Source organism: Arachis ipaensis, chromosome B03, assembly GCF_000816755.2.
Source record: "Arachis ipaensis cultivar K30076 chromosome B03, Araip1.1, whole genome shotgun sequence".
In the NCBI taxonomy this organism is placed as follows: domain Eukaryota; kingdom Viridiplantae; phylum Streptophyta; class Magnoliopsida; order Fabales; family Fabaceae; genus Arachis; species Arachis ipaensis.
The window spans coordinates 4,388,036-4,398,882 of NC_029787.2; the positions used below are offsets into that span (position 1 = coordinate 4,388,036).

The 10,847-nt window shown below is 34.0% G+C and overlaps 3 protein-coding genes across 4 annotated transcripts; 2 read left to right on the plus strand and 1 right to left on the minus strand.

Annotated features, from left to right (window-relative positions):
• LOC107629130 (zinc finger protein ZAT12-like) lies at positions 689-1,318 on the plus strand. Its single transcript, XM_016331832.2, has one exon. It carries the CDS (start codon positions 791-793, stop codon positions 1,241-1,243), a length of 453 nt encoding a protein of 150 aa, XP_016187318.1. The 5' UTR covers positions 689-790; the 3' UTR covers positions 1,244-1,318.
• On the plus strand, positions 3,463-6,763 carry LOC107629129. Of its 2 annotated transcripts, none has more exons than XM_016331831.2 (6): positions 3,463-3,655; positions 3,911-4,002; positions 4,846-5,874; positions 5,961-6,026; positions 6,117-6,315; positions 6,397-6,763. In XM_016331831.2, the coding sequence occupies exons 2-6, from the start codon at positions 4,000-4,002 to the stop codon at positions 6,447-6,449; spliced, it is 1,350 nt and encodes a 449-aa protein (XP_016187317.1). In that variant the 5' UTR covers positions 3,463-3,655; positions 3,911-3,999; the 3' UTR covers positions 6,450-6,763. The 2 variants fall into 2 exon arrangements, with proteins under 2 accessions (XP_016187317.1, XP_016187316.1); XM_016331830.2 differs by having other exon boundaries at positions 3,464-3,655; positions 5,955-6,026.
• On the minus strand, positions 7,228-10,526 carry LOC107632348 (ras-related protein RABE1c-like). Its single transcript, XM_016336039.1, has 9 exons — positions 10,416-10,526; positions 9,476-9,542; positions 9,301-9,373; positions 9,126-9,226; positions 8,293-8,358; positions 8,081-8,178; positions 7,911-7,973; positions 7,727-7,819; positions 7,228-7,516 (listed from the first exon to the last, which is right to left on the minus strand). Exons 1-9 carry the CDS (start codon positions 10,524-10,526, stop codon positions 7,439-7,441), a joined length of 750 nt encoding a protein of 249 aa, XP_016191525.1. The 3' UTR covers positions 7,228-7,438.

Sequence of the window (10,847 nt, forward strand, 5' to 3'; positions counted from 1 at the left end):
ACCCATGTATGTAGTCATATACACACGCTCACGCAATCTTATTCTTAACAACGTCATCTTAATTATATATCTATAATCATTTGTGAAAATAAATTTATAAAATTATTATACCCCAATGGTATAATTAATTAATTAAGATCGTAAATATCCTCTGATCTAGATTTAAACAACCTATGATGCACGGATACGGATACTGACAATTTTACATGACACGTAAACACGCATACATATAAAATATAAATTAAAATTTTTTATTATTTTTAATGTCGTCTTATTTTAATTATATCAAGTATTTAAAATATTTTTTTGTTTTAATAAATAATAATATATACTATATCTAAATTTATTTTAAGAATATATGTTAAGAATAAGACTGGACACGTTGACACGTGATGGTATTTAGGTATGTTCAGGCGTGTCTGGAGAAGAATTTTTTATTTTTTATTAAGACATGGTTGGACACAGTAGACACGCATGTCGGATGAATGTTGATGAGTGTCGTGTCCGAAATGTGTCCGGCACGGACACGATTCCTTCGTTACAAAGAAAAAGCAATTAGTCCCATTCTTGTACTTCAACCGCGTTACTTAGTTTCCCACTACCAATCATTGCTTAATTACATACAAGTAATTAAACTAAAACTATAGTCTATAGTCAGTTGCTACTGTCATATATATATATATTAGAGCTCGGTGCAAAACCAAAATTCACACATAACTATCACCATAAAACATTACATTCCTTAACCTTATATTATACATGCAATAGTACCCCGTTGGTCTACTTAGACATGGTTAATTGCTTGATGTTACTAACAAAAGTTGGTGAGACCAAAACCAATAATAATCCATTGAAGGGTGGTGGCTTTAAGTGCAAGACATGTCATAGGAGGTTCCTATCTTTTCAAGCACTTGGAGGACACAGAGCGAGTCATAAGAAGCTTAAGCTCATGATGGGTGCAGATCTTTCGTGTCAATTACCATCAAGTTCTTCGTCATCATCGGGGAACATGATGACGAAGAACAAGATGCACTCCTGTTCTATTTGTGGGCTAGAGTTTGCGGTTGGACAAGCCCTTGGAGGACATATGAGAAAGCATAGAAATGGTGCCATGACCAAATCTAGTAGTGATGGTAGTATTAAAACTAGAAGGTTTAATTTGTGCTTAGACTTGAACCTCACGCCCTCTGAGAATGATCTCAAGCTTAACCTAAAGACTCCTATGTTGGATTGTTTTATTTGATTATTGGAGTATTTTCTTAATTTGAGGCAACTTCTAGTTGTAGTCTTTTATTTATTTATTTATTTTTTTCTGGAATTTAATTTTCTTATTAAGCATACTATTTTTTTTTTTGACAACACACACTCACTTATTAAAGTTTTTTTTTTCTAAGCATGAAGGTTTTTTTTTTTGTTTCCACGGTATCTCCCAACCCAACAAATTAAGGACTAATTTGTCGCGGATCTGAGTTCCATTGAAGGGTTTGTTGCTGACTAATGAGTTGCTGCATGCATAAGACGGGATTCGAATCTCCGACATTTGCTTAAGCGGACGAGTGAGCTTACCCTCAACCAACCCAAGTTAATTAAGCATGAAGTTTTAGGTGGTGACAATCTAACCATAAAAAAATAAAATTGATGTTGTTCCTATAAAAAATAAGTTTTTATGGACAAAATTATAGAACTCTTGAAAAACTATTCAAAATTTTTAAATTATTTTTTTTAAATTGATCTAATGTTAATCTCAACTCTAATTTTATCCACCTCCAATAATTCTAAAAAAAGTATAGGTAACCAATAACTTTTTTAAACAATGTATGAAATATGAATTAATAAGATTAAAAGAATAAATTTAATTAATAATATTAAATTATGGTGTAGTGTATTTTTATTTAATTACAAACTTATAATCATCCCAACCCTTTCCAATAATAAAAGATAGTAACGAAGGAATCCATCAAATTCTATAGCTACTACCATAGCTAGCTATGAACCCTCGTAAACTCACTACTAGCCGCCACAACCTCTCCAAATTTATCTTTGTCTCTCTTCTTCATTAACTCATGCTGGAACACAGATTTCAACAAGAAGCTCGTAGTGCCAACCATATTTTCTGGTGAGAATGCTACCGCTGTTGTGGAAGAAAAATCTAACGTTTTCGATCTCCGCATTTGTACGCCTCCAATGATAATAATTAAGTCCCTTTTATTCTTCGGTGCAAGCTTTCCGAGCTTCCACAGGTTTGATCGTAGAGACTATTGAATAAATGAGGGACAAGTCTTGAATTCGGGTACAAACAAGGAGAGAGCAAAGGCAGGTGATGGGGCTGCTGCTGATGGAATTCTAGTGGGAGAGGTTTTAATTATTCAAATCACAAGACAATATTAATATTAGAATGTTGTAGCACTAATTTTGTACAATGTTTGTTACGTTGTTCCTTTGACTTGATGTTACTATGTTAGTTTTACTAATTCTTTAGATAATTGAAGCCTTTGAAGAGAGAGAGAGAGAAAGAGAAATACCATAGCTACTAAGTTTGATCGATTATAAAGAGAGAGCTTAATTTAATTATGGTTAGAAGTTGTGTAATACTAGAAAGAAAAAAAAAAGATAAAAAAAAGTGGTTGAGCATTAAAATATAAGAAGTCACCTAGATAAAGATGTTAAAAACGTCTTTTTTTAAAGATGTTTTTTTAAAAATTAAATTTTAACACATATAATCAATTAAATTGTATTATTTTTATTAAAATTAGACTGAACAAATCAGTTTAGCAAAAAAATTAATAAATTAAATTTTTAAACCGATATAAATTAATATTTTTTATAAAAATTACTATAATATCCCTATTATAAAACACAATTAAAATATTTCTATCATATATATATATAAATTTTGAAAACTTTAAATTCTAATCCTATAACAATAGAGAAGAAAATGGCTAAAATTTAGAATTCTCAAAATTAATATATATATAATAAGAGTATTTTAGTCATTTTATATAATAGGGGTATTGTAGTCATTTTTTATAAAAAAGTCGTTTTTTACCGGCTGTTAATGTAAAAAATATTCATGTGAGTAGAGCAATAGATGAATTAGTTCTTCTATTCTTAATTCTTTTTCAAAAACTCAAACTAAAAGAAAAAAATTACAAATTTTTGAAGTACATTAACCTCTAAAATATGTTTGGAATTTGGGTAACAAAAATTAATAAAGTTTTTAGGTGGAATGATTTGTCACTACTTTTATGTGGTGATTGGTCAAGCAAGGTCCATTATTCTCATTATTCTATTCTTGGCATTGCAACTTGCATGCGTTGCATTTCCTCATACACCGAACCAATTGTATGTTGTTAAAGTTTCTCAGCCCATCCAACGGTCCAGATTCCATCTGAGGAAGACACGTGTCGAGAAACGAATGGGCGTAACCCTGAGTAGCGATCGGTTCAGGTTCACCCTATCCTGCAAGCCTACCAAGAGAAAGAAATCGAGTGCTCCACACACACCCTGTCCTATCATACGAACCTCTCTCTCTCTCTCTCTCTCTCTCTCTCTCTCTCTCTAATACCGTCGTAAAGGTCTTCCGATTAGGTTTCCGGGCACGGATCGTGGAACCTTCTCGAAGCTTCTTCCCTCTTACTGTTCCAATTTCGCAAAGGTAATCGCTTTCTTCTAATTCCTTTAGCTCGGTTATTTTATTTTGGCGCTGGTGAATTTATGGGAATTTTCGTTCTGTAATCAGCTTGATATGCAGTTTCGATTTTTTTTTTTTTCTTGAAAGAAAGATTAATGTAATGTGAGGCAGTAAAAATTAAAATTCATTATCAATTGGTTGTTTTTGAAACATTGAAGGATGTGTGTGAAGTGTGAACTATGTTACAGTATATTAAGGGGGTTTTTTCTCTTGTTGCAGGAGTTGTTTTGGTGATTGGGAACTGAGAAAATTTTCACTTGGAATCAGCAACAAATTTACAGTGGATTCACCTGCAAACCCAGAAGCAAATGGTATATATAATTTGTCAACTTTTTCTACTAGGATGAGTAAATTGTGCATTGTTCACTGCTTTTCCTTTTTGCTGAAGATTCTGTATTGTTATAATTGTTGTTCATTCGTAAGGAGCTTAATTTAGTCCCTCTTGCGAATGCACATTGGGTTTGTAGATAGATGTTGCACTTGCATGTTGCTTCTATTGTTTGGAAAATCAAGGAGCTTCTCATGCTTTCATATGATATTTTGGGCTCATTGCTTTTGGTTTGAAAGTTGAGACTGAGGATCTGTAAAAGTATAAAGCATCTGTAAACAAATGGAATGTGGGGAGCACAACAAAATCTGGGTGATAGGGATATCATTGTCTTATATATGTGATTAAATGAGTAAAGGGCTTATGATAGAAGACCTTAACATCAAAGGTTACTTCTGGATAAGCCAGATTGGTAGTCTCTATTATTGGGATAAGCCAAAGAGGATGATCTAAAAGAAAAGTTTCAAACCGCTATACGGTCTTACTTTTAGACTCAATTATATATGTTTGATTACGATTTGTGAAAATTTTATTTTGTATGAAACCAAATATATAATCAAAACATAAAAGGCTAAAACCTGCAGCATTTTTTCTATTGCCATGTCATTTGTCAGTTTGCATACATGTAACATTTCTAGTGAATAGCAACACTTTTCACTAAATTACTGTCTACCTGGTCATCTGACATAGTCTGGGATGTAATTAACCACCTTTATCCTGCTTAAATGTTATTGATTGAATTTGAATGAAACAAAGAAAGGCTGAAAATTGCTAAGATGTAAAGTTATAGTGAGTATTTTTTTTTTCTTTTCTTTTTTTTTTGCAGTCTTTTCAAAATAAGGGGTTTTGGACGGTAAAGGGTTCAGGACACATTAATGACAGAGAGACAACTTTTGATAATCCTTCCAAAGTTGAACCAAAACGACCTCATCAGTGGTTTGTTGATTCTGCTGAAGTGGATCTTTTTCCAAACAAGAAGCAAGCAGTAGAAGATGTAAATGGAAAATCAAGTTCAGGATTTTCAAATGTCAATTATCCTCCTTGGGACAACAGCTCTGGTTTTTCAGTATCAAATATTGTTGATCAGTTATTTGGGTCTGAAACCAGGCAGGTCAATGTCATTGAAAAGAATGTTTATGTTCCAGCTGGTAGCTCTAATGTCAGATCAAGGGCAATGACTAATCAGTATGGGGACAATTCCTCTATTGGCTTGTCTATCTCTCATTCAGTTGAAAATTCGGAAGCACCTCTAAATTATGGTGGAGTTAAAAAAGTTAAAGTAAGTCAGGTTAAGGATATTGATGGTGTACGACATCATCCTGAGGGACTTAATTACAATATGCAAAGCAATGGTGATCTACATCAGGTCTATGGTGGGGAAATTGATAAGGATGGTAATGTAACTTTAATGGGTCTTGCCTATAACGGAGGGGATGTTCATGTGAGATCTTCTGGTGCCCCCTATGGCAAAGGAGGTGACACAGGCATGTCATTTGGTACTGATTCCTATAGCAAAGATAACCCAAATGTGATTCCATTTGGCGGGTTCCCGGATGAACGGGGTATTATCCCTGCTGGTAGGCCTGCTGCAGATTATGGTCAATTATATAATCAATCTTCAGTCCATATTCCAGGAGCAGGTCATGAGAAAGAGTTGGATGCATCAAATCCTGGTGCAGTTGCAAATACTCCTCAAGTAGTAAAACAAAAGTCTGAAACTGTGTCCAAGAATAAACAAGAGTCCAAAGCAAACAAGAAAGAATCTCCAAACAGCTTCCCAACTAATGTCAGGAGCTTGATATCTACTGGTATGCTGGATGGTGTTCCTGTAAAGTATGTGTCGGCGGCCCGTGAGGTAAAAGATAGTATTTATTGTTAATGTTTACCATTTTAGTTTAAAGTTCTTTCTAATAAGTTTATGGTTAAATATTACGGATGAAGGAACTTCGTGGAATTATAAAAGGATCTGGCTATCTTTGTGGGTGTAAGAAATGCAACTATTCGAAGGTTTGTAATCCATCCTGATTAAGCACCTCAGTGACCGTTTTCCGTTTCATAAAAGCCATTGACTGACCTGCTGATGTTTTATCATATCAGGCTCTGAATGCATATGAGTTTGAGAGACATGCTAATTGCAAATCAAAACATCCAAACAATCACATTTATTTTGATAATGGGAAGACCATTTATCAAATAGTACAGGAATTGAAGAGTACCCCTGAAAGTATGTTGTTTGATACAATTCAAACTGTCTTTGGTGCACCAATTAATCAGAAAGCATTTCGCTATTGGAAAGGTAAATGAATTTCTCTCTCAAGTCTTACTGTTTCTGGTTGTTTGGTATGTCACTCATCCAATTCTTTCAACTCCGCTTCAGAATCTTACCAAGCAGCAACGCGTGAGCTTCAGCGCATTTATGGAAAAGAATAACGTACAAATCTAACTCCCGACGCCTTTGTGAAAATGCAACCTAGTTTAGAACTCGTGTGCAGAATAATGTCTTCATTTTTAGTATCTTTCATTCTATGACTCGGCAAACTTCAGTAAACTATGGACCCTTGTGGCCTTGCTTAGTATATTGGAAGCTTCATTTTAGCATTTTAACAGATCAAAAGAATTAGGTGCTTTGGACAGAATTATATGTGGCATTATCGTGAAAGCCAAGGTTAATGTTGATTAGTAATTTAAAGGAGCAAGACTTCTGGACTCGTTAATGTTTCAGATTAATCTCTTTACGCAAGGTAAAGCCATTTTGCTTCGAGCCAGTACAAGAAAGAGGTCATTTCAGTTGAGTACGTTAATTTTTAGATTAATATGTAATTGGCCCGTGGAGTGCCTTTGATAGTTTGAACTTTGGAGTGAAAATGTACACATCAAACAAACCAAAAAACTTAAATGATTTTAAGTGGTATTTTTCTCACTTTTCGGCCTTTAAACAAAGCATCCAAAATCTTAAATTATTAGTAACTCCGATCTTGAGCATTAAAACCAAAATATAATTCTATCATCTTTTTTTTGTCAACTTTGAGTAGTTGTAGATATTAGGCATGCCATGGTTCCAAGTTCTCATATAATTTTGCGTTGGGTTTCATGTTCTTCTGTCTGTATTACTTTTACGTTTCCAAATGTTATAAGCGCTTTTTTTTATTCCCTTAATTTGCAATTTGATCTGAAGTCCCGAATAAATAAAAACATGGGCACTTAGATATGAATTCACCATAATCAAATCTAGTTTTGGATTAATATAACTTGTTAAAAAATTCAGAAACTACACCACGCGCAAAATTTATAAAGAATGGCACCTTGAAAATGTTAAGCATTAATCAGCTTCATGTTTATCATGCATATATTTTTCTTTTTCTTTCGTCCTTCTTGCTCTTGGACAAGTAAACTTGCTTCCAATCAGTAAAATTAGGCCTTCAACCACAACAACCTGATTTTTGTGCAGCCTCCCCAGCTCCGGCTCCCTGGTCTGTGTTGATTTTGATCGCTGCAGGCTGCAATGAACAATTCAGAAGAGGTTTCAGGGCAGTCGAATACCGAGTTTAACTTGTTAGATGATGCACCAAGATAATCCAGCGGTATAGCTTTGTTAAAAGTAATCGATGTAAAGTTGTGCTAAGATCTAATACCATTAGATTTGGATTATCTTAATGCATAAGGTACCAAAACTCGCATATTGAGCTCTTGGGAAGAAGTTCAAATACCTCTGCCTTGTTATCACTATCAGCAAGCCTTTGTTTTATATCCCTTGCTATTGAGAAGAAAACTTCCTCCACATTAAAATTTGTCTTTGCACTCTGCAACAGGAACATTTTCCATGAGCACAAGAAGATAAAAAACATTTGGGAAGTTTATTTCCACATTCTAATAGTATATAACATCACTTACAGTTTCAAAGAATTTGATCCCATACTCATCAGCAAGTTCTTGGCCCTTGGATGTCGGCACGGCCTAAAATGAAAGGCGTAGATATATATAATCAATCACATATATACATACATCGGGGTGTTACTAAGAATTTAAGATTTAAACAAAACAGAAACAGGAAACTTGCCTACCCTTTTACTTTCATCCATGTCAGCTTTGTTCCCTACCAGTATCTTGTTAACATTGTCTGAAGCATGTTGCTCAATGTTGCGAATCCAATTCCTGATATCTGAAATCAGCAGAAGCTGGTGAACATTCCAGATGGAAAGGCCAAACAAGTTTAAAGAGATTTTGCATGGATATGCTTATTTCAAATTCAAGCAACAACAGCTGGGAACTTTACTGTTAAATGATGCTTCGTCTGTAACGTCATAGACTAGTAATATTCCCATTGCACCGCGATAGTAAGCTGCGAAAATTAAAGAAAAACATGATTTCAAGAAGAGATATAAGAACAAAACAACAATACTACATGTACGCCAAAACTAAGGTAGCGTTTGTTTTGAGGTACTGAGACAGAGACTGAGAGACTGAGACTTAGTATCATGTTTGTTGGTTCAGAGACTGATACTAAAATTTCTGTCTTTGTCCCCAAAATTTCAGTATTTCAGTACCTCCAAAAAGTGGGGACACAGAGGACTTAAATTTTTAGAAATGGAGACTGAAACTTTAATAACATTTTATACCTAAAATACCTTCATTTCAATTAATTAATTCTAATTTTACCTTTTGTACAAATTAAATTAGAATTTCATTATTATTTCAATTTCTGTCTCCCACTTTACACCAAACAGAATACTGATATTTATTTCTCTTGTCTTTCCGTCTCAGTCTTTCTGTCTCTATCTCTCCACCAAACGCTACCTAAAGGAACTTCCAGTAATCAAATAAAGGATCACTAATATCTTTAAGATGCACAATACTACATGTGGCCACCTGTATAAATAACATGTTGAAATACAAAATATACATTGAAAATAAGTGAAACAACATATGTATTTATACACAAATACATAGTATCTGATTCAATGGCTAATTTTTTTACCTACACATAGCATTTTTGCTTTACGATTTACATCAATAATTTGCTCAAACATATGTAAGAGATCGAAAAAATTTGAATGTGTGACATATAAGCATGATAAAATCAATATGATAGTAGCTAAATAAGCTTACCAGTTGTAATTGTTCGAAACCGCTCCTGACCTGCAGTATCCCAAATTTGGAGCTTGATCCGTTTGCCATCGAGCTCAATCGTTCTTATCTTAAAATCAATACTGCATTTGAAGGGTAGGCATTGTGAATTTGTGATCTGAGCAACACTTTGCAAACTCAAATTGCAAAAACTTACCCTATGGTTGTGATGAAACTAGTGGTGAAAGAACCATCAGAGAATCGTAGAAGGATGCAACTTTTACCAACACCTGCCATAAACACCAACCCCAGCTACATTTTACACAATTCGAAGGAGAAGCTGAATTTAATAACATAAATCATGAAAAACAAGGCATTGAAAATAAACTTACCACTATCGCCGATCAAGAGAAGCTTTATGAGATAATCGTAATCGGCACGAGCCCTTCCGAAATGAATCTATTGCAAGTTGCAACGCAACAGTGGCGAAAGTTTTGTCCCTTCGGAGAGAGAGAGAGAGAGAGTGGAGTGAGCAAAGGCAGATGGTGATTTTTTTAGACAGACAAAAGGAGAGGTGGCTTTGTTTTTGTGTCATTATTATTATTGTTTTGTTTTAGGAAACAAAAAACCAAAAAACATGCTTTTAGGATTTTGACCAAACAGACAAGGTGGCTGTGTTTACAACCTTGTACTTTCAACCTGCCTCCGTCTATTTCTCTCTTCTCATCTCTTTATTTTCTTCTTTTTTTTTTTTACCAATAATAATAAAATCAATGCATAATAAGATGAAATTTTCACATGAAAAATACCACAGTAACACTAACTGCTCACAGATTTTTTTAAATGAATAACTTAATTCTTTTATTTACTGAAATATATAATTTATAAAATATTTACGAATTTGTGTGGTTTTACTTATTTCGTTTATACTTTAAACGAATTGATTTTAAGTGAGATAAGACACGTATATAATTACACGTATCACATGTGTAAATGTGTTGTGATACGTTACTTAAACGAGATAAACTTAAGCGTCACCTATATAAAGACTTGATAGCAGTGTCTTAAAATGTCATTTTCATAGCTTTTTACACTTTTTTTTCTCATACTTAGTTTTTTTTATTATTATTGAGGAACTTGGACATTATTGCGCGCGTATATGCACAAGATGACGATATCAACCACCTGAACGCAACGTAGCATATCGCGAGAATGTCAGGTTAGTGTTGTTATTTTTCCTTTTAAATAAAGAAGCATATAATTATAGTTAGGGTATTTTTATAGATTTAATTGGTTATATACTTATATATGAGTAGGAAGAAGATTCCGAACGGGTCCATCTACAAGAATCTTTGGTATAAACTCTTTTTCATCCTTAGAAGAACCACTTTCATTATTATCGACAATATATTTTTTATCTGACTCCTCACTGTCCACGTCCATGTCTCTTATTGGACTAGCGCAGTGCATAAGTAGTGGTATAAGAGGTGGAGGTCATCTTGGGACAAAATTCAAGCACCCATAACCACTACGACCCACGTCACTAACCTCCACAGAAAACTCCATCACTTGTTGGGCCATAATTATCCCGTAGACATCAAACATTAGGCATACATGTTCATCGCCAATACGGGTGGAAACAAGCCAAGTCAGGCTAGACTTCACCCTTAACAGGTCAGACCTGTAATGTATTTAACTGGCTTGAGCCTAACCTATAATCTATTATAGGCTTTATTTTATTAAGTTTGGTCTGTTATTAAACTT